The sequence below is a fragment of the Mustela lutreola genome, chromosome 5 (assembly GCF_030435805.1).
Source record: "Mustela lutreola isolate mMusLut2 chromosome 5, mMusLut2.pri, whole genome shotgun sequence".
NCBI classification, from domain to species: domain Eukaryota; kingdom Metazoa; phylum Chordata; class Mammalia; order Carnivora; family Mustelidae; genus Mustela; species Mustela lutreola.
In genome coordinates this window covers 28,066,102-28,090,633 of record NC_081294.1, presented here as the reverse complement: position 1 = coordinate 28,090,633, position 24,532 = coordinate 28,066,102, and the positions used below count along the sequence as shown (strand labels likewise).

Here is a 24,532-nt window from a genome sequence, read left to right as displayed (position 1 = left end):
TAATAAGAGGGCCTTGTGAACCCCACACCGCGGGGAAGAGAATCGAATCTGCCTGTCGGATGGAAGAGATTTTATGGGCTGGCTTTATAAAACTGCCATTTTTTGATGCCTGCTGATGGCTGCATTTCCTTCCTGCCCAAATACCACCAGCTGGAGCTGGTATCCATCAACCGTTGTCATGTGTGCCTTTATGTACTGGAGGTGGAGTCCGCTCATGCTTGTTAGACGAGCTGACATGTGCCAGGGAAGGGGGTCCTCCAGAGGCCCATGGTTACACCTTGTTTCATCTGCTGGGCTTAGCCAGGAGATGTTCCGATTTAGAATTAAGGAATGCCCTTTTGACTAATGAGATTCAATGGAGATTTATAGAAATACTTGACTTAAAAAAAAAAAAAAAGCAAGTGAGTATATTCACCATGAAAGTGGAATTGTGTTAGTGCTAGATTAAAGTCAGTTGGCTATTCTCTAGGGAAAAGTAATGATTTTCCAATACATGGATGTTGGGAGAGAAAATAAACCTGATTATGAAAGGTGACTTAGTTCAGTGAGAAGGGGCAAGAGCTTTGAATCTAAAGAGGCCTGAATGACATATGACCATATGTAAAAACTGCTCTGTGACTCAGTGTCCAGACCAATAAAATGGAGATGAGATGATAGTTCTATAAGATCTGTCTGAATTACTTGTGCTATCAATTGATGGAATTCATTGAAGAATATCTGGAAGTAGAAAGAGAATGAATTTTTAAAGAAAGCACTTGCACATGTTACAGAGTCATAATGATAACATGTGGAGGAAATAAAGAATTCATGTACATAAAATATTATGTGCACATACATGTGAACACCTTCATCAGTTAAGCAAATATTTTGTTGACAGGTTCCCTGGTTCTATTCTTAGTCGTGAAGCATTGAGGGAGAAGGGAAGTTCTCTACTCCCTGGTCTTCTTCCACAGACTAGTAGGGGAGACAGAAACACAAACTCATCATCTCGGTCCAAACCCTAGACTGGACATATGTCCAAATGCTGTCTCTCTCAACTGCCAGAGTCAGACCCAAGTTTACCAACTTTTTGGCCAGGGACAGGGACGGTCCGAAGAGGAGAATTACCAGGAATGAAGACCACCACACTGCCAAAGGATCAGTCACGTTTCCTCCTGTTTGTTTCTCTCAGATCTATGTTGTATGAAGCAGATGTGTGAGAAACTAGAGCAGAGTGAGGGCTCATTTTGGTGACATGCAACCCAGGGGGCTGATTTTACTTGTGAGCAAGTGACTGCTACCCTGATGAGTCTTAAACTTTTTTGTGCTTTTTCATGATAATTATTTTTCCTACCTTTAGGTGCGATATCTAAGAACTGATCTCGAAGACTATCAAGCTGTTCGATGGTCAGGGTGCCATTTTCTTCCTTTTCCACAGGTGGGGGGCGCACTGGGGGAGGAGGGTCTGGAAAGACTTTCACATCGCCATTAATGAAGAAATCTTCTTGGCTTAAATAGAGTTCATTCTGAATTTTTTTAGATGTTTCAATGTGATAGCGAGCCACCTCGGTTAATTTTTCCACACTGAAAATGGAAAAATGCGAAGGGTTATCTCCACTAAATGCTACTGGATTAACAATGTTTGCTTACTAGACATATACAAAGAGTCTACACATTGTGTAGCTAAAGTAGACAACTCAATCTGCATGTTTCCAAATTCCAATTCTCTTCAAACCCACTTTGTGAAAAGACAGAGTATAATTAAATAAGTGTAGATTGGAAATAAGTATTTGCTCACTATAAAGCTCATGGTCACATACGTATACAAAGCTGAACAAAAAGGGACTTCATCAAATATGGTTTTATTAGTAATAGAACATATTTTACTGTGTAAGTACGATTGTGTCAAGAGATATATTTCATTCTAGGTATTCACCAGAATAAAGTTATATGATAGAAGAATCTGTAAAATTCAACTGTTAGATTGACACATTTATTTGGAATCAGGAAAAGTTATTAAGTTAATCAAATTTGATAATGGATTTCTGGAAGAGTGACTTTTCTCTAACTTTGGAGGAGTTTGATGTTATTTAAGACACAAAGTCAGAATGGACTCTCATAATATAAACACATTTAAATTGCTTTCTATTTTTACAAGCAATAATTCCTAGTTAAATGATGTAGTATAAGCAATAATAGGTGCAGTGGAAAGAACCCTGGAAGCTGAGCTCCCATTCCAGAACACTCCACAGCCATAGGTCCTTGGGAACTTAAATTTAAGCTCCCTGAATTTCCTTATCTTTGCATGAAGCCAGTAATGTGTAACTCCATACCTTATAATTATTAATATGAAATCACACAGAGCATGGATTTAACCTACACTGGGAATTATAGTTATGGCCCTAATTAAAGGGCCATTTCAAAAGCTAGAGAAGTTTTATACATGAATAAATATGATATTACTGTATTACAGGAAGGACTGTGCATCTAGTTTGCAATAAAGTTAGGACATGAAGGAAAAATCCATTTTTAATCTACTTTTATGTAACTGAGGAACACCGAAATATATTATAGACTGAAAATTTTAAAAAATAGTATTAGTTGCTTTCTTTGAAAAGACAACCCTAGAATTCAACAGCATGCTATACTAGCAAGTGCCCACATAGTGCGTATTATCTAATTCGTTTGTGCCTCGTGGTGTGTGTGCACTGGGGTGTGTAGGAGAAAGGGAATGGATAGCAATTAAGTTTTGCTCCCTTGAGTGAGGAAGGCCTCCCACTGCCCACCAAGACTGAGCCACAACCAGGATCTCAAAATGGGTGTGCTCCACCTAGTGGAGGTTACCAGGAAGGGAAGAGATTTAAAAATGCCAAGGGAAGGGCAGCGGGGGCGGGGGGGGGGTGGTGGTGGTGGAGGTTGGGGGAACCGGGTGGTGGGTATTGGAGAGGGCACGTATTGCATGGAGCACTGGGTGTGATGCAAAAACAATGAATACTGTTACGCTGAAAATACATTTTAAAAAAATTTTTAAAAAATGCCAAGGGAACGGAAAGCAAGATTTGGAGTTCTGAGGGATCTGGTAGCTCTCTCTATATTTTCCCTTTATCACCAGAGAATTTGTACAATAACCAAAGCAGAAAGCATGCCTGAACAGGCCTGGTTTTAACTTCTTGCAGTCACATTCAGGGGTCAGATATATACACAGAATATAAATCTGAGAAATTGGAGTACATCTGATAAAAAATATAAGAAGCATTTACTCTTGAGGGTCACGTGACTGGGAGTTGCGAATGCTATGAATTAAGAAAATACATTTTCATTTGTAAGTGGCAGGCAGAGAACAGAACTGAACATCACTGCTCTGTGACGCTAACGAGTAACAGACTTGGCTACCCAGTAGTAAAATTATTTTAAGCCTACTGCAGTAAGGTTACCAGGCTGAGGGGTGTGTGTGTGTGGGGGGGGGGTGTTAGTTATTATATAGCACAACAGATATTAAAAAAAAACTAGGATGAAGATTTTACAACAGAACTTTCATTATGAGACAAGGATTATAGAAAACAAACCATAACAACTATTTTCCAGACAATAGTTATTTCTGAGAATACTTGCCATTTGTATTCTATGTAGGTAGCAACTTCTAAATTTCCAGCCAATGTTTATTCCAAACTGTAGTGTTCCCAGAATCTAGATCTAATAGAAACCTCTGAAATAGCCTGGTTGCTGTGTGTCCTTTTATAAATGAAGCCATGGGGCCCCGAGCGATTAGGCATGGTGTTCATCTGTGGACAATGAAGGAATTCCCATCTCTTGGAACATCATGTCCCCTGATTCTCACTTGAGGGCTGTTTCTGCTTTGCTGAGCTGCTTTTTAGGGGAGAATTAAGAGAATGAGAGTCTCTGCCCCTCACTAGAGATGAGAAGTCTGAAAAACCTTTGGAACCGAAGAGCAAAGTGGAACTGGATATTACCCTTACAAGGGAGTCAGCCTCACTGATAAAACATTGCAGTTGTTTTGGACTTAGTCTCCCATTAATCAGCCCTGGCTAAAAATAAGTCTAACATTAGAAAGATATGAAACACAATCTTACTTCTGAAAAATATTTTGAAATTACCTATAAACATACCTTGTAAACTATGGTCCTCATCGAGCAGCCTAAAAACCAAACTCAGAAATGATGTGTAAAACTGGACATTGCAATAGGACAGTTTGACCCATGACTTAGTGTTTGAGAAGAACCAATACAAATGCATATGTGATTCCCTAAAAGGTCAAAATTTCTATTTGCAAATGTAATTTACAGTTGTAAATGCCTAAAAACCTGCTAATTTTGACCTCCAGGAATTAAGAAAAATATATGCCTTGGAAAAGCCATGGGGTACATTACCTGGCCATTTCATTCAAGTACCTCTCACCAAGCCACTTTTCCAATAGTTTATATACATCGACCACCTTTGTTACTAAATCTTCAAGGAAAGCCAATGCTTTGGTCTTTATCAGTTCAAGCCGGAACTGTGTGGCTATCTCTATTTAAAAAGAAAATGAAGGATTATATATACATGCATTTTCTCACCAGCTGAATTCAATTTTAAACCAATCATGCTTCAGTTTGTGAAGATTTAAGTGCACATTTAATATATGAGTATAGGTAATAATTAATCTATGTCACTGAGAAAAAAATGGGTAATGCATGGTAGGGTCATTTGACAATTTATTTAAGCCAAAACTATTATAAACTGAGCTTTACATTTATTACACTTTTCAGCATTATGTTCTTTGATAAATTGGAGTGGGAAAGAACAAATAGATAATCTCTGAATTTCAAAAGGGGGAAGATACAAAGTCTCTTAATATTTCCCTACTTAAAGAACGTCAGGATGGCAACACCATTGTATTTTCTTAGCACTGGCCAAACTAGGGTAAATTCTCTGTATTCCAGGGCCTGTTGCTGCCCATGGCACACACTAAGATTTGTGGATTTTAGTTCTGAAATAGATTTCCCATGTTTCTTCGCTGCTTCCTCCACTGCCACTGGCTTCATTTGCTCATTTTCCTGATTTTTTTCAACGTCCATTTTCAGTTGCATTCTAAGACAAGTGGAAGGGCCAGGGGGATATATCTTATAAAATCACTGCTACCTATAGAAAAGGAAGCTCTTGAACATTATGGATCCAGGACTGGCTCTTCTAGGGCCTCTGTTACCAAGAACTCACATTCAGGGACTGTTAGCCTTCCATTGGGATTTATTTTCCTAAGGAGAGGCCTCAATTATTCTTCACATAGAAAACCACCCCTGTAAAACCACACAGACTCTGACATATTCTTTTTGTGTCTATTCTCTGAGATTGTTAATTATTGCTAGTGTTCTCCTAGCCCCCTCCCAAATTTTCTCTTTCTGAGATCTCAGCACACAGTTATAGGACGGCTGAATCTAGCCCTCATGTGGTCCTATGAAAACAACCAATGAAATGCTGTACTTTTCAATCCCTTTGTTCTGTGTTCCCCCGACACAACTTGAGCCATTTAAAAGCTATTTTCCTACTGGTCTGTTTTCCACTGAAAAGAATCATCTCAGTTCTTTCCAAATGCTACCTTCAAATTGCAGAGCTGCGAGGTGTTCTTCCTTGATTTTGAGCATCAGTTCTTTTCTCTTTTCCATTTGGGCAATCTCCTCTGCTGTCACCGTCACAGGTGTGACTTCTGCCATCGGTGGTGATTTGCCTGAAAGCACAGTGGAACTTGGGGAGGAGCGAGCCAGCATGCAAGAGGACGCACAGCTCCTTGGACAAAATGTCGACCAAGCAACACGTGCGGGTCTACCGCAAACCTCTTGGGATTTGGAAAGGACAGACCCTAGTCCTGACTGTGAGTGGGAAGTATGGATCTTTCCTTGAGAATTCTCCAGGTGTTATCTAGGCTAGACACATGTGAAAATGCCCCTTTTGTGTAGCATCATGGGAAAGTGAGGTGTGCAGGGAGGGCAGACACAGTTACAGACTCCAAGGAAGGTGCAGTGCAGAGATTGGCGATGGAAGTCAGCAAACTGCAACACAGCACGGAGGCCATTAGCCAGCTGCGGAAGTACTATTCCATCAGAGGTACTAGTGTTAGCCAAGTGCGTCCCAGATCCTCATCAAGAAAAGACCAGCTGACAACATCCACACGATGGCTGAAATGCGGCTCACAGTCAAGAATCTGTAATCTACTTAACAATCTTTTCAGTAGTACTTAACTGGAAGTACTTCCATGATTATATAAGAGAATTAGAAAATAAGAATTTGTCAGCATTTATCTGACAATCTATCCTTGAGAAATGGCAGTGTGATTCTAGCTGCAGGCTCCCTTTACGTAGTTCTACTTAGTGCAATAAATCTGTCTTGAAGGTCTGACCACAAGGGGTTCAAGTCATGTGAAGAAGACATAACTGTAAATAAAGAAACTGTAATAAAATGTCGTTGCAGGGCGCCTGGGTCGCTCAGTGGGTTTGGCCTCCGCCTTCAGCTCAGGTCATGATCTCAGGGTCCTGGGATCCATCCCCACTTTGGACTCTGCTCAGCGGGGAACCTGCTTCCTGCCTCTCTGCCTGCTTGTGATCTTTCTCTGTCTCTCTGTCAAATAAAGAGATAAAATACTTAAAAAAAATGTAGTTGCAACAGTAGATGTATAAATTACAGGTGAAAGGGAGCTTAATCTCATTCAATTTCTGTTTTATCATCTGTAAAATTAAGGGACTAGACTCAACCATTTATCCATTAAAAGTACATTGAAGCATGTCCTCCAAATGCTGCTCATGTCTTTCAATTTTACCATCTGAGATGGACTAAGTGGTGTGTTTTTCCTTGTGGTGCTCTTCTTCTCTTGGCTTCAAGTGCCACCCCTCAACCCCGGGCATGCCCACATCCTCAACTCCTCCTCTTACTCCTCCTCAGGGCTGTTTAAATGTACTCCCGCTGGGAAGTGTTTCCCCACTCCTCAGAAGGACTGAGGTGACCTTGCGCTCAAGGTCGCCTGCACCTTCCCACTAAAGAGCAATGATGGATCAAATGTCTGTCTCTGGGGCTAGACTGAGTTCCCATCAGGGTAGGGACTGGGTTTTTGTTTTCGTTCTTAATGTTCACCATCGTGTCCTTAGCCCCCATCATGGCACGCTTCTCTTCTAGTGGGTGCCTAACAAGTGTCCCGTGAGCAACTGCCTAGTGAAGTGACTTCTGACCCCGTGCTTCTGTCTCTTCCTCTCTTGCCTCAACTCACCTTAAATATGTACAAGTGAAGACATTCAGAGGGGGCATAATGTTTGTGCCAGAGTTAATCCCAAGGCTGACAGGAGGTCTGTGTCAGCCTGAGTTTTCTCTTACCTTTGCTTTTTCCTGAGGCCTCTGAGGCAGAGATAGGCAGGAGGCCTCCAGAAGAGTGGAACTTGCTTGAATTAAACCAGAAACCTGAATTCAACCTGAAACTTATATACATATAATCGCTTTTCACCCAACTTCTTCTCAGTTAATATAACCCCTTTTGGGTACACTGTTCAGATTACACAGTACCATCTGGAGTTCTTCCAGCACGTTCCAAACTGTCCTTAAGGGTTATTTTACCTTGGATATGCTCAGCTATTTGGATAAACCCAGTACGATTAGCCAGCTAACACCACCAGAGCCTGGGTCTCAGAACCAAACCGAACCAACAGCAGCTTAACGTGCCTGCTTAGACGTTTGTGTTCTACCCAGGACAGTTAAAGCATCTGCACTTTGGGATGCCAAAGCCTTCAGTACCTTTTGCTTTTTTGTCTGCTTTTTTCTTCTTGGGTGGTTCCTTTTTGACTTTTTTATTTGTACCCATCTGAGGAGATCTCTCTTTCGTGTCCGCTGGCAGGTTTTCCTTTTCTTCTTCCATGAGCCTCTGATGAATTTCAGCAGCCACCTGGTCGGATACAAGCAAGATGTTGATGGATGCGACACTTAAATATGAGAGCCATGTGGATTTCGTAATCGCCCGGTTGAGCTGAAGCCTCATTCTCTTGTAAACAACCGTGCCATGTACTCAGTCTTTACGGAAGGCACTCTTCAGTGTTTTACTGATATGGGAACCTGGCCCGGGCTCCAAGAAGTGGCTTTCCTCCTGTGTGTGTGTATTGCTCACTTTCTCCAGGCCTGCCTGCAGTTCAGTCTTATGTTTCCTCATTGACACCTCCACATTCTGGCAGCTCCATAATGATGCTTTTGAAAAGCTTTCTTTTTAATCTCAGACTCTATGGATTTAACACTCACCATTCTTCCAGGGCATTCCCCCATACCAGTGTTTCTCACATCATCATCATCATCATCATCATTAAACACTGCTCCACAGAGTTTTAAAGACAGTTTTTCCTAATAGTGCCCTTCCATGAAGTTTTAATACCGCAGAATTGCATCTGTCCACATATTTTACCTGTAACTGTGCTTTATACATAATATGGGTAAGACTTTCTCCTGCTCCCCAACCAAGTTTTGGGACTGCATGCCCTGTATTATTTGGGCTCCTCGACTCTTGCGTTCTGGGCTTCCATTCTCCTCTAACACTAGACATCATCCCAGAAAGCGCAGGGCTCATGAGGATGACCTGTCAGCTTCCTCTACTCAGGGCACTTGCAGCTTCCTGCCATCTCAGCTACCCGCTCCTTTCAGTCGCGTGAGTGGAGTGCCTTGGTGTGAGAGATGAGTTTCCGGGCCTCCTCATCGTAGCTGAAGGAGGAGTAGGGTGCGGTGCGGTTGCGACCCCTCCATCCCTCCTCCAGAGCTCTGTGCTTCAGGAAGCAGAAAAAAATTGTCTTGAGGCTGCTGCAACTGGGGCCGTGCATTTCAAAGGCCAGACCTTTTGAAATAAGGCCAGCTGCCCCTGGAGAGGTGAAGAGCAGTTGAGGGTGTAGCCCCCAGAAATGAGAACTGAGAAAAGATTCCCAAAAGGGAGAAAGAAAACCTGCCAAACCCAGAGGAGGGAGGAGAAACATATGTTTAAAAACCTTAAATCTCAATAAAGCAACTGGTAAAGAAATGGGGTGGGGGGTCATTTACTAAAGTACCTACTGTGTCCAAGCCTGGTGTTATTTCTGGGGAGGAATGGGTGAGGGGCTCAGAGGAGAAAAAGGAAGTTGAATGGAGGTGAGTAGAAAGATGAATAAGTCATAAGCTCTCCTCTCCCCTGGCGAGATACACCAGCCAATTCCCGCTTGCCCCTAGTTCCTGCACACTTCAGACCCCTGGGCTCAGCATGTAGCTGTCCCCAAATGTTCTATGAATGTAAAATGTTGTTCCACCCTCCAAATGGGCTTCAAGCAGCTTTTAGCACCTGCTATGCTCATGGGGATGCCCAGGAAATGATTATTAATAGATGGAATTTCTTTTTAAATGATCTTATTCCACGGAACTTACCCACAGCTTCTTTAAGATCAGTGGAACTTTGGAGAAATACAGAAAGATTTCAGAGAACAAGCCAGTTTTGTGTGAGTGTATGTATGTGGTTTTAATCAGATGCCCTTAAGCCATAAAAATGGATTTCATAATATCTGCTGTGCTTTAAAATTCTTGGTAAAGCTGAAAGCAGACTTGTTAATCTCCCCCCAAATTGCAAGCAATTCAGTTTTGAATCTGTTTTTGCAAAGCACAGTAAGTTAGCAATTCCCTTTAAAATTGGATTTTTCTCCTTTATAAACAACTTTGTGGTGGTGGTGGTGGTGGTGATGATGATGATAATTATCATCATCTGCATTTTTTTGGTCCACTTCCCTCAAAGACCTCTGAGCCTCTTTCAAAATTTAACATAATTCACAATACATTCAGCAATCTACCTGTAAGTCTAAAGAAACTCTAGAAATAATGTCTTGACATTGTGGGCGTTAGCTATGACTTGTTTCTTTGAAATCATTGCATACCTGTTAATTAGAAGAAAGTTTTTCTAAAAGTTAACATTGCGCACTAAACGAGTAGCTGTTGGTGGGACTGCTGTGTAGGAAAAGGCCCGCATTAAAACTCTCTGCTTTCAGTTGCTCTCATCCCTGCTGGTACTGTTTATCCCTACAGTTGTTTGCCCAGGCATGTCTGTCTCACTGGAAACTTAAAATTCCCTTTAAGGCCATGTGATATCAAGGTCATAAATGTCTGTGAGAGACATAAAAGCAGGATTCAAATATAATTATTAGGAATACTAATTAGATTAGTACTAACTAAACTTTTCTCCCTTATTTCTATGTGGTTTTTATTTATTTTATTTTTTTAAAGATTTTATTTATTTATTTAAGGGAGAGGGAGAGAGAACAAGCAGTGGGGAGAGGGAGAAGCAGGGAGCCTGATGCGGGGCTCAATCCCAGGACCCTGAGATCATGATCTGAGCCCAAGGCAGACGCTTAACAGACTGAGCCACCCAGGCAACCCTCTATGTGGTTTTTAAAGTCCACAAGGAAAATAGTACAATTGTTAATAAATTTTAACATCATGATCTATTATATTTACAATTTCCAAGACACATCGGCATACATTATTTCATTAGATCTTCCAACCATTCACGAGAGGAAAGGTATGTGGAATGTCTCCCATGTTACAGATAAGGAATTGAAGACTGGAAGAGGTTATTTCCACAAAATCATACAACTAAACCCAGAGTGGTAGCCAGTGCTCTTTTTGCTATGTGCTGCTCTTTCCAATAATGTAATATTCTACGATGTCATCTCCCCTAGGAAATTCTAATCGGATTTGTAAGAGTTGTAAATTACTTTATGTAGCTCCATAAGAATAATAATTCCTTTTTTTTTCCCCCCTCAAACTCCTAGCTCTGGTTTCCCATTCTCTGGTGCTTGGTAGTTGTAATCAAACTCATCACCATTGTCATTGGCATCATTATCAGTAGTAACCTCAGCATCTTCGGTACAGCAGCAGTCCCATGTCAGACTGTGCTGAGGGCTTAGTATCATATTAGATGTGGGCATGTTGCCAGGTATAGAATCCAGTGTTCAGTGTTTAGGAAAATAGTGAGATAAACATTACAATTACTATTTTAGGAAAATAGTGAGATAAACATTACAATCACCTAGAATCTTCCTAGATAGGAAGAGCTGGATGCTTGGGAAGATAATACTGTTACAGGGATTGGAAGAGCACATGATCAGAGAAGACAAGAGGTTCAAACAGCAACCAACAACTCAGGAAGCAAAGCAGGAACTAGCTCTGAAGACTTTCAGAAAGCATATAGTTTAATCAAATAGAAGGAAGGAAGAACATATTTTAGGAGAGAAAGATGACATTGGCCAAGGCATGAAAATTGTTAATGCTGATTAAATATATAGGAACTAGTATTTAGTTACTTTATGAGAATGCTTCATGAGTTGGTACTAGCATGATGGGGAGCTCTGAGCCTCTGGGTCAAGGGTTTGGGATTCCATGGTGGCTACTGGAAGTCATCACACTACCTCATTTTCCTCTCGGGTTAAGAACAGAAGATGATTTTAGCCATTCTGACTGGTGTGAGGTGATATCTCATTGTGGTTTTGATTTGTATTTCCCTGATGCCAAGTGATATGGAGCACTTTTTCATGTGTCTGTTGGCCATCTGGATGTCTTCTTTGCAGAAATGTCTGTTCATGTCTTCTGCCCATTTCTTGATTGGATTATTTGTTCTTTGGGTGTTGAGTTTGCTAAGTTCTTTATAGATTCTGGACACTAGTCCTTTATCTGATATGTCGTTTGCAAATATCTTCTCCCATTCTGTCAGTTGTCTTTTGATTTTGTTAACTGTTTCCTTTGCTGTGCAAAAGCTTTTGATCTTGATGAAATCCCAGTAGTTCATTTTTTCCCTTGCTTCCCTTGGCTAAAATCAACAAGTCAGGAAATGACAGATGCTGGCGAGGATGCGGAGAAAGGGGAACCCTCCTACACTGTTGGTGGGAATGCAAGCTGGTGCAGCCACTCTGGAAAACAGCATGGAGGTTCCTCAAAATGTTGAAAATAGAACTGCCCTATGACCCAGCAATTGCACTATTGGGTATTTACCCTAAAGATACAAATGTAGTGATCCAAAGGGACACATGCACCCGAATGTTTATAGCAGCAATGTCCACAATAGCCAAACTATGGAAAGAACCTAGATGTCCATCAACAGATGAATGGATCAAGAAGATGTGGTATATATACACAATGGAATACTATGCAGCCATCAAAAGAAATGAAATCTTGCCATTTGCAACAACATGGATGGAACTAGAGCGTATCATGCTTAGCGAAATAAGTCAAGCAGAGAAAGACAACTATCATATGATCTCCCTGATATGAGGAAGTGGTGATGCAACATGGAGGCTTAAGTGGGTAGAAGAATAAATGAAACAAGATGGGATTGGGAGGGAGACAAACCATAAGTGACTCTTAATCTCACAAAACAAACTGAGGGTTGCCGGGGGGAGGGGGTTGGGGAGAAGGGGGTGGGATTATGGACATTGGGGAGGGTATGTGATTTGGTGAGTGCTGTGAAGTGTGTAAACCTGGTGATTCACAGACCTGGGGATAAAAATATATGTATATAAAAAATATATGTTTATAAAAAATAAAAAAAAAAAAAAAAAAAAAAAAAAAAAAAAAAAAAAGAACAGAAGATGATTTCTGTGTTCTTATAAGCATCACATATTTTTTTTTAATAAAATAAATCAATCTCTTTCCTTTAACTGGATCATTTTGCCTTATAAAGTAGCTATTGATACATTTGGGGTCTATATCTATCGTCTTACTAGGTGCTTTCTATTTGTATTCTTTGTCCTAAATCTTTTTCTGTCCTCCTTTCTTTTCTTATTTTGGACTTAATATTTTAAATTTATTCATTTTTCACTACACACTAATTCACTTAATGGTTACTTTAGAGATAACACCATGAATTACTGACTAAATAATATTTAGAATTTGATAAGTTAACAATTTATGGTGTAACCTGTAGTAACCAGTAAAAGAACATAATATAATGCACTACTTCTAAAAGTAAGTAGGAGTGAAAAAGCAAACGGGAAAAGATACAGAAAGGATAAAAATAAAACAGTGAACAAAGATATAATGTGTAAACAATATTTAAAACCATAATTTCTAAAAAAAAAAAAAAACCCATTATAGATAAGGAAGATTACCTCCTCGTAAGAAAAGTTTTAGTTCACCAGGCCTAGATGGCCTCTTGGATAAGGCTACTGAACACTTCAAGAGGGAATAATTCCAACTTCCTCAAACTCTTCTAAAGAATAAAAAGAAAGGAAACATATCCTGACTTGATTTATGAGGCTAGTATCACATGAATGCTAAAAGTTGACAAGGACAGTATGAGAAAGACAAATTATAGGATTTTCTCACTCATGAACAGATTCAAAAACCCTAAGTAAATTATTAGGAAAACCAATCCAGCAATATGTAACAAGTATGATGTTTCATTATAATGTTGGGCTTATTCCAGGGATGTGATTTAAGTTTAATATTAGAAAATTGACCAATATGGTATTTCGCTATTGATAGAAAACAGAAAGAAAATCATTTGGCAATCTCAATAGATGCATGAAAATTTTTTGTTAATATATTTATGAAAAAACCCTCACAGTAAGTTAGAAATGTAAAGAAACTTCCATAATCTGATAAATAGCATCGAAAAAAATCTACAGCCAACAGTTTCGTAAATTTTGACAACTAACTTGAAAATTTATATGGAGAGGCAAAGAGCCAAGAAAAGCCAAAATGCATTGGACAGATGACAAGGTAGGAAGATTTGCTCATCTGGATAACAAATGATATGATGTTAAGTGGTTTTGGTACAAGGATGGAAAAATAGAGCAAAGCAACAGAACTAATTTATGATATGTGGTCACTTAATTTATGACAAAGATAATACTGCAGTGAATGGGAAAATCTGGTATTACTTATGCAAACTGAAGTATTATGTATAGTATCATCTACTGACATTGAAGATAGCAACCACTCTTAGCCATATATCCAAAGGCTGTGTGTGCATATGTGCATCAGTGGACAAGTACAAGAATGTTCATAGCAAGGATATCCATAATGGCACAAACTGGAAGCCCAAATGTGTATTAGTAGCAGACTAGTTCAATAAACTGTGATAAATTTATATAATGAAACAATGTATAACAACAAAAAGGAACGGACTACAGCTCCACTCAACAACATTGAATTAATCTCATAAATAACGTTGAGGAAAAGAAAACACAAAGAGAAAAAAAGTATGAGTCCATATATTTGAAATTCAAAAGCAAGCAAAGCTAAAGTGTACTGTTTAGAGGTATAATAGACTTAAAACTTATGAATATCAAGGGAACAGTTAGTCAAAAGGCAAGTGGAGGGTCCACGTTGTAGGAATCCAGGGGATTGGAACTGGGGAGGGGCAAGGGCTGGGTAGGTGTGGACCTTTCCCATTTCTCCCACGTGCTGGTTCCACGAGTAACTTTAGGTGTGTTCAGCAAGCCCTGCAGTTCTACTTCATGCACTTTTCTTAGTTGTGTCAAAATCCCACTAAAATTTTTTATAGAAGAAGCAAGACAATGAAAGGCAACTACAATCGCTTTTGAGAGGGAGAAATGAAAGAAGGAAGATAAAAGGGAACAGAAGAAGAACACAAAGGGAGGAAAGAACACTACGGCTGTTGTGGGACGAACTAGAGAAAAGAACCATGGAGGTCGAGTGGCCAGAAAGGGACTTGGAAAACACCCAGTCAGAAGTGTCACCTCCTCCCTCTGAGACCCTGAGGTAAGCTCCTCTTCCACCTCTTCCATCTCTTCCACAAAGTTTTTTGGAAATGTTTGGGTTTCTTTTGGTTTTGGGGAAACCCAAAGAGCACCTGGCACAGAATGAAAACAGAACCACCTTGGGCACTTAGGACTGGAGAGTGAGGGAACAGTGGTCCTCCAAGCTAAACCTTGTGTGCACCTTCTGTACAGGGGGAAGCTTCTCCTTACATTACAGTTATCTGTATGCTCTTCTCTTCTCTTTTGATTTGGTATGGGCACCTTAAACACAGGGACTATTGTTGTCACTTGGCTTCCCAGTGAAGCTGAAAAGGACATGAACTTTGAATTCATATAGTCCTAGGTCAGATCTCCTTGTTGATACATGACCTGATAAGTGACCTTGGCAAAATTTTTTACCTTTCTGGATCTTCGTTTTCCTTGGTAGTGAGGATAGTACTTACCCCATAGGTAGCTTATGCAAACTAGAGATCTACAGGCCAGATGTGTGTTTTTCTTAGCTCTGCAAAGTTTTATAAATTTAATTTCATTTCTAACATGCTAAAATCAGTAGGTTTCACATACAAATCTGAATTTCTGGCTTTTCCAGGAAAATTATAAAATCTGGCCATACTGGGCCTCATTCTTAAATGGTATTTGGTCTGGGAGATATAGCACATACCTCTTTAGGAGTGTGATTTCCACTAGGCCACAGCCCCATCCCTCCCTTATTGCATTATACTTGACCCATGTCATTGACTTTTCCCAAAGGACCCCTTTGGTCTCTGCACTTGGAGCCCAGCACAAAAAATAATCTAATGATTTCCTCCATTCTTGAGCTCGTATATTTGCTGACTGAATTGTTTTATTTCTTATTTCTTTCAGTAAACAAAATGAGACAAAAAAAAGTTCCTGAAGGTATAGCTTTATACAACATTGTGTAAATTTTCTATTCATAGCATATACCAAAGTTAGTGCTTAGTGAAAATGTAATAATGAGCACTGCTTACCATGTGAGATATTGCTAAAGAAGCCTGCTGCCAGGTGTCCATTAACAACTTCTCATCTGCCTCAAAGTTTGCCTCAACATTTTCCAGTGAGTAATCGATCTTGCCCTTCAGTATGGCCTTTGTTTTTGGTTTGGACATAGTTGAATCCGGGGATATGGATATTCGAGAAATTAGAGGAATTCTTTGAAAAAATAAAAAAAAAATCCAACAAATAAAAAGGAAATATAAATATTTCATTTACCAGAATTTTATTTTTTGACAGGTTACTTTGGGAATTTTGTTACCTTGCTTTAACCTATACTTTCATAGTTGTCCTGGAAGAACTCTTCAAGTGAAGAAAAGATATAAAAGACTGTATTCAGGGGGTACCTGCGTGGCCCAGTCAGTTAAATGACTGATTTTTTATTTTGACTCAGATCATGATCTTAGGGCTGTGAGATTGAGGCCGTAGGGCTTCATGTTGGGAGTGGGGCCTGCTTTGATTAAGATTCTCTCTCTCTCTCTGCCTCTCCCCACACCCTCTCTTTAAAAAAAAAAAAAAAAAAAAAAAAAGACTGTATTCAAATTTTTTTTTTTAAGATTTTATGTATTCATTTGACAGACAGAGATCACAAGCAGGCAGAGAGAGAGGGGGTGAGAGAGAGAAGCAGTCTCCCTGCTGAGCAGAGAGCCTGATGTGAGGCTCGATCCCAGGATCTTGAGACCATGACCTGAGCTGAAGACAAAGGCTTAACCCACTGAGCCACCCAGGCGTCCCTGTATTCAAATTTTTATAGTCTTATTAACAAGAGTAAACTAGAAGAAAATATTAACAAAACATAATTTTTAGGTTTAATTCTCATTGATAATGGGGAGGGAAATGAAACAACAGGAATCTTGAAGATATGCAATTTTGAAATGTGTCCAGGGCATCAACTTCTGACAAGGAACAAATCAATCATGAAAAATCAAATCAAATAAAACTGGGCACCACTCCTTTAAGATGACTAGCATTATTTGGCTTCCTGAAGTGGACAGTGAAAAAAGCAGGATATGACAGATGTGAGGATTGCAAGGGGGAAGGATTCATGGAGATCACAAGGTTTTGGTGGTGGGTGGGGGAAAAAATCCAACAGCCCTCCCCACTTAAGAGTAATGATGATGGAGCTTTCTCTTTTTAAAGTGCGATGGGAACTCAGAGATGAGCTCTCCCTCTCCCTTCTTTCAGCCATATTGCTGCCCCTATGTAGAAATTTTAGAGCTGTCCCCGGAACATTCTATCCCTGAAGGACTCCCAATCTCAAATGCTAAGAGAAGCAGAAAGAGATCCCCAAGGCAGAATGCTTATTATGATCCTTAGTAATCCAAAGTGTAAATTGTCCCCCCACTAGGCTTGGGCTAGGCACCAAGCATGACTTCCCTGAAACTTGAGGAGAGTCAGGAGCCATGATAGTTATCAAGTTTTTGGTCTGGCAGACTCAAGCTGCTGGGGAACAGAGTGGTGATCCAGAAAGCTGATTGTGAATTCCAGCAAACAAGTAGCTTGGTCTTGTTTTGAACACTAGATGTGGTTTCTTGAACTTGGCTCTTTGATTCTTATAGTACTTGGCATTCTGATAATGTACTGTGCCTACAGAGGCCATGTGCTGAGGTTCTTCTATGCAGTACATATCTTCCCACAGGCAAATTTACATTTTAATAATCAAGTAATGTCAAATGTCAGTCACTGAGACACTGAGATTCATGTGTCTAACAAGGTAAAAGTTGTATGATCATCTCCAAATGTTTAATACAGTATAACATGCATTTCCCAACACCTTACTTTGGAGGTATATCATTTAGAAATAAAATTTGGGGTTAGAATTCACTTACTGGAAAAAAAAATCTGGTCTAGCTAGCTCTGTCACAATCAATATACATGAATTGGGGCATGACACTTGACTTCCTGAAGCTCCTTTCCTCAAATAATATAAATACACAATTGCTACTATTACTATCATTGCTTATTTTTAGTCACTGGCAATTATTAACCAATTATTTGTTACTATTCTGCTGCTGCTGTTGCTGTTTTTATAGAAATAAAGTAGACAGCTATGTGGAAATGCTTAATAGTATGCTTGTTTCCCTTACACATTTTAAAGAGACTATGGTTGATTAGTTGATTGGTTGATACACTGATTGAGAGTTTCAGTAGGTACTTATAGCAGTGATTTGAGGTTGACAGTGGTACACAGTTGTTTTGCAGAAAATAAGAACTGGCTGTTCTTTTCCCTGTTTCATTCTGTTAACCAACTTTAATAGCTTCCCCAATATGCCCGACTTGCTATTTTGTGCTAAGAACAGAATGCACTGCTACTGTAGACATTGGAACTTGGCCTCTTTTAATGGCTCTGATGGTTCATATTGCCTTTGGAATTTTTTATTGTTTTCAATTTCGAAGTCCTTTTCCAGTAGCTTGCTGAGTTAAACATTTATCTTGTATTTGTATCAAGAAGATGGTACTTTCCTTCTTGTGTTTTCTTGCTTACATATGGGCATTATGGGGACATGGTGAGACTACATGGAGGAAATCTAGAGTGAGAAAAGTGGGTCTCAGATCTCATGTATAATCTTACTGTGTTCAGGTCATCTCAAATCCTTTTTGGTATAGGGAGAATAAAGCAAAGCAACAACATGCAATACTCACAGCTATAATACTCTGGAGTTTAAGAAACAAAACAAAGGATCATAGGGGAAGAGATGAAAAATTAAAACAAGATGAAATCAGAGAGGGAGACAAACCATAAGAGAGTTTTAATTATAGGAAACAAACTGAGGATTGCTGGAGGGGAGAGGGGTAGAAGGACGGGGTAACTGGGTGATAGACATTATGGAGGGCACGTGATGTAATGAGCACTGGGTATTATATAAGACTGATGAATCACTGACCTCTACCTCTGAAACAAGTAATACATTCTATGTTAATTAATTGAATTTAAATTAAAAACTACTAAAAATATACAAATTATAAGAAGAAAAAAATACTTCATGTAGGCTATTGTCATATTAATGTATGCATTAATAATAGTCATCAGTTATTGAGTGTTACTGAGACTAGATCTCAAGTCTTCTGATCCCCAGACATGATACTCAGTGCTTTAAGGATTTCATTTTCTGTTATATTCACAATCACCCTACTTTATAGATACTTCATAAATAAGAAAACCAAGGCTTAAGAGAAGTGGGGTGACTTTCCTTCCAGAATAAATTGTTCTAATTTATTCTCATACAATTAGTAAATAACATGCAGGATTGAAACCAGATCTATCTGTCTTCAAAACATAATCACAATATATGCATGTTTTGTGTCACTTGTGCTACCTGCATTGACTCGAGCACACTTGTACAATATACTTGTACATATACTTGTACATATACTGCTTTCAATCTCCAATACATATTGCATATCTTTGGAGATTTAAACTTAATGTTCAGCTTTTATATTATTTTTTAAATCTAACTTCTTTTTTTTTTCTCTCTTCACATTTATTTTTCTCATGACCTCCTTGTTGGTCATGAGAAAATATTACTTTAACTCTTAATATTACTTTAACTCTTATTTAATTAATTAATTTAAAGATTTTTATTTATTTATTTGACAGACAGAGATCACAAGTAGGCAGAGAGGCAGGCAGAGAGAGAGAGGAGGAAGCAGGCTCCCCGTTGAGAAGAGAGCCCGATGTGGGGCTCGATCCCAGGACCCTGAGATCATGACCTGAGCCGAAGGCAGAGGCCTAAACCACTGAGCCACCCAGGCGCCCCTATTAATTTATTTTTAATTAACTTATACAATTTTAAGGATTTTGAGTTTTCCTTTTGTTATTTTATTCTTACTTTTTGCTCTCTTAATGTTTTAGAGTTGGGATTACCACCACTCCAACTCCCTATTTCTTCTTTTTTATGTTTTTTAAAGTTTTTTTTCTTTTTTGACAGAGATAGAGATGGGGAGAGAGGGAACACAAGTGGGGGCAGGCAGGGGAGTGGGAGAGGGAGAAGCAAGCTTCCCGCTGAGCAGGGAGTCCAATGAGGGGCTCAATCCCAGGATTCTGGGATCATGACCCTAGCCAAAGGCAAATCCTTAAAGACTGAGCTACCAGGCACCCTTCCTCCTCCCCATATCTTAAAGACATTTTTCTATCTGTTCATAGTTTCTCTGGGTTTGGGATCTTGCCCTTCTCCTGCCCTCACCCACTGGGTCTATAAAAGCAATTATTTACAAATGTTTGTATTAGATGGAAGTGTTTGATTGAAAATATAATTATTTTCTTGCTCTGCTGGGAATTTGATGTAAAACTACTGACAAGTCTTTTACCTCATAAAGTTAAAATCACATATGACTGAATGTTTACTATTTCTCAATTTCCTTACCTATAAAAGAAGACTCACACCCCTTTCCATTTTCATTTACATGACACTCACACACACATGCACATACACATACAAAAGTGCTTGGAACCTTTCATAAAAGTGGTAGAGATTCATGATTCCTTGCTGAAAACTCTTGAGCCAAAAGGTTTTCAGAATTCAAAATTTATATACTCTCTATATTTCCTAATATCCCCAGTAGAATCTTTTGGAAGTAGTTCATAATAAAACACAGTATACCTCAGCAGCAAAGTGAGTAAATAGTCACTATAATTTGGATAATAGTGCATATTAATCATCTTAAGTTGAAGTTAGAGAAGTTTCCATTTTGGAGTTTTTTTGCATTTTGGATTTGCAGATTCAGGTTTTTACTAGTGGTATTCAACTTAAAATCATAAAGTTTTATGCCCAAACTAATTATAGTGCAACACAATGGTCTGCCTTACCTAAGTTGGCTTTCCAAAATTTCTCTATTATCTAGTTGGACCAAGGGGACTCGAGTAAATCTTTTAATGTCGTCGATTGGGATTTTGCCTTCCATTCCCCTGTAATAATCTTGAAGGAGTCTCTTTGTATCTTGGAAACGGTTCAGTTCTGCCTTTAATAGCAAATATGAATGTTAGTAAACAAGAAGGAACAAGCTGACCTTTACATATTTCTTGTATAAGTTCTGTAAGCACTATATTAAATTTTTCAGTTGAAATGAATTTTCCGGAAATTATTAATCAGTGCAGAATGAGGTCCTTTGTTGTTCCATGTGGTGGGCCTTCAACTATCTGAACAATGCTGAAGGATTATAACAGAAGTCAGCACATGTGGGTGTTGTGAAGGTTTAATATAACGTACGTGAAAGTCCTTTGAGCAGTGTCTGGCATATGCGGAGGAAGGAGTAAGGAATTAGCAAAGAGCAGCTCTTATTTGCTGTCCCGTCCGTTATCTTCTTTCCTCCTCATTGGTTTTAGATGTGGATTCACTTCCAGGACAAGAACCTTCTATCTAGGTGTTATTCCCCAAAGAGGCATGTGCTGCTTGGACTAATAAGAAATGATTCACAAAAATGCTCTTGCACAAAAATTTCCTTCCCTTTGCCTTTACTACTGGATTTCAGCTATTCCCACTGGAAGCTTCTGACACATCTATTCCAACAGTCAATTTCTCCTTGCCCAATCCAGTGCCCCAGGAATGCTACCCAGTGTGGCTTAGTGCTGCTCGGCAGGCTCACTTTAATCCTTTGTACAACCCACACCTGGATCCCAGAGCTGGTAGTCAGTGAGGCTGCTCCTGGGTCTCAGCTTTCTGATGACTTTTCTAGCCTCCTGTGGTCCAGCCTGCCCCTATACCATGGGCTAGTCCCTGTGAAAGTTGGAAGTATCAGCAATAATTGTCATTGGTTGAGCAAGCCTTTATTGAACACCAACTGTGTGCTAGCTCGGATTGTCAGCTAAACATCCCGCTCTCCTGAAGTATCTCCTCATGTAAGTCAATTGGTTGAAGATGAAAAATATACCCTCTTCCGTTCTCCACCCTCACTGCTATGCTCTTCGGAAAAAATACTCATGTAACACAGCTTGACTAACACAAGCTTACTATTCCCCTCAGCTTGGCCAAACTTTGGGTAGTCTCCTACCTAACTCTAGGGTCCTGACTGCCCTTTTCTAATTTACTTTAGAAAAATTGTCATTATAAATCCTGGCTCTGTCCATTTAGATGTAAATCTAATTTTTTTTTTTCCTAAAAAAATTTTTTATGAGAAAGAGAGCATGGTTGGGGAGGGCAGAGGGATAGGGAGAAGCACACTCCCTCTGAGCAGGGATCCCAGCAACACGGGGCTTGATCCCAGGATCCCAGGACCATCAGGCGCCCCTGAGATGTAAATCTTTTTAAAAGCTTCTTGTCAGTTTTAGAACTCAAAACTGTCTTTCCTAAGTATCTGGGCACCATCCTTTTGAAAAGTAAGCATCATCACCTATCTGCCAGTTCCTCTAGAAGGGGAGGAGCCTAACTTGCTCCTTGAGAGTACCTTGCTCTCAGTGGTAAAACTAGGTGAAGACAGGAGAAAGTTGGTTTTTTTGTTGTTGTTTTTGTTTTTTTCCTTCAGGCAAAGCCAATCAACAAGCACAGATGGCTTCTGATGCTCACTACACCCCGGCTGTCAAACTCTAGTTCTTTTTCCTGGCAATGCTGGGTGGCCAGACCTGGTCTGTGCTTTCTTTCCCACTGTTGACAATAGTCTTGACTATTATTATCTGTTGACTAATAAGTCTTATCTCACCAACTGTAATTTTTATTTAATAGGCTACAAATATAAGTTAATGAGGTTGTTCTGGTGAATGGTTTTTTTTGTTGTTTTTTTTTTTTTAATTTTGTTCTGTTTTGTTTTTTTTCAATCCTGACATAAACTTATTTTCTGGAATCAAATGCTCGCTGATGTTAACCTAGCCCATGCTTTGTGGCAGAGCTGCTTTCCTTGGCCTCTTCTGGCCACTTTGGGTGTCCACTGTGAGAGGCTGACAAGGTAACAAACAGTATAGACAGCAACTCTCCTGCCCCTCCATAGTTCTAAGACACCTGGACACAAAACTGGTTGGTGGTTGTTTGGGATGCTGCCAGGTTTTTTTGTTGTTGTTGTTGTTTGTTTGTTTGTTTTTGCTTTTTTTAAAGTAGCATGCCCGGCTTCATGGGGCTTGAATTCACAACCCAGAAATTAAGATCTGAGCTGAGGTCAAGAAATGGACGCTTAACCGACTAAGCCATCCAGGCACCCGGATGCTCCCAGTTCTAGTGCTTGTTTGTTCCCGGGCCAAAAGATTTATTTCAGCTCACTTCCTCAGCAAGTTGCAGCTCAGGCCAGGCAGAGTGCTGTGAGTAAAAGGAGCCTGAAGGGGCCCCTCACTCTCCCAAAGGAGTTGTAAAAGGAGGGATAGGACATTGCTATGGAGGCAAGATTCTGGGCTGTTGATGAGCTGCTCTTACCTGCATTAGTGAGAAGAAATGGTTCATCTTTATTACGATGGAGTCCTGCAACCAGCTCTCGTTAATGATATCCTGACGCTCCTGCTCAGCCTCTTCCTTCCGGGCATCACAGATGTCCCACAGGCGGTCTCGTAAATCCTGAGCAGAAAGAAATCTCACTGTTATGCTTTACATCACGGCTCAAGTTGTTGCAGTGTAATAAAACTAGAATCCTTTGCCTGTCTTAAAAATGTTTCCAAAGAAAATTAGACCTAATGCACTCATGCATTTTATTCCCTTATTCAACAAATATTTATTTTGCTTCCATTCTATGCCACACCTTACTTTATTAGACCAGCTCACCATATCATATGCTCATGTCCAGCACAAGTCCACTGCAGCTCACTTTATTTATGGGTGGCTATGTTTTATGTAGCAGTCTAATCCCTTTTCAGAAAATTTGTTTAGTTGAAAAAGTCCTGGGGCTTCTGGGTGGTTCAGACATTTAAACATTGGACTCTTGATTTCAGCTCAGGTCATGATCTCAGAGTCATGAGATCAAACCCCTCAACAGGCTCTGCCTGCTTAAGATTCTCTCTCTCTCTCTCTCTCTCTCTGCCCCTCCCCCACTGCTCACTCTCTTTCTCTCCCTCCTCCTCCCCCATGTACTCGTGCTCTCTTTCTCTCTCAAAATAAATACATAAATAAAAAAGTCCTTTCAGGGAATTTTTTGGGAAATGTGTATTGTTGGTGAAGAAATATGCAGCTGTATTTAATCCAAGGGTATAAGTTTGTTCAATAAATATGAGTGGAACATCTCATTCACCAAGAAATACTGTCTGAGCTTAATAGGATTGTCCAAAAATTAGGTTTGTACCAAAGAGCCAACAGTAGGAAGAATCTTTAAAGATCCCAGCTCTGCCACATGTATAACAAAACTGACAATAGCTACCATGAACTGGATCTTTCTACATGCACCAGTGTGTCAGAACATAAGTCATTGTCCTTATGTTAACTCATTTAATGCCTGGCAACAACCTGAGGTACTATATTATAATGTTCATTTCGCAGAAGAGTCACAGAGAGGTTGTCTTCCGAAAAGCACACCATGAGTAGGTGGTAGATCGAGGATATGAGCCTGTGCTCTTGAGTAATCTACACCACCATTTCAGGTCTCAGTCTCTTTATATCTTACCTTTCAGATGTGCTATATGGAATAAATTAGCTTATGTATATAAAGCACTCAGCATACTATTTAGCATATAATAATTCCTTAGTTAATAAAAACTACTATAATCTTATAATGATATCATATTATCCATGCAATAAAACATCTGTTTAATAAAATATCCCTTTAATGAAATATATACAGTCAATCAAAATGTGACAGTTTCCACAATAATAAAGTATTGAACATTATTATGCATTAGGCATTGTGCTAAGTGCTTTACATGGATTACCTTGCTGATTGCTACAATAACC

At 39.6% G+C, this 24,532-nt stretch overlaps 1 protein-coding gene across 2 annotated transcripts in view; it reads right to left on the bottom strand.

Annotated features, from left to right (window-relative positions):
- The window catches only part of SPEF2 (sperm flagellar 2), a 182,360-nt gene that overhangs the window by 41,764 nt on the left and 116,064 nt on the right, over positions 1 to 24,532 (bottom strand). For both annotated transcript variants that reach the window (XM_059173780.1, XM_059173781.1), the window contains 7 exons: positions 23,072 to 23,209; positions 20,545 to 20,696; positions 15,716 to 15,896; positions 7,750 to 7,897; positions 5,573 to 5,701; positions 4,368 to 4,506; positions 1,334 to 1,563 (listed from right to left, as the gene is read on the bottom strand). In XM_059173780.1, coding sequence (XP_059029763.1) covers positions 1,334 to 1,563; positions 4,368 to 4,506; positions 5,573 to 5,701; positions 7,750 to 7,897; positions 15,716 to 15,896; positions 20,545 to 20,696; positions 23,072 to 23,209 — 1,117 coding nt within the window. The remainder of the gene's footprint in view (positions 1 to 1,333; positions 1,564 to 4,367; positions 4,507 to 5,572; positions 5,702 to 7,749; positions 7,898 to 15,715; positions 15,897 to 20,544; positions 20,697 to 23,071; positions 23,210 to 24,532) is intronic.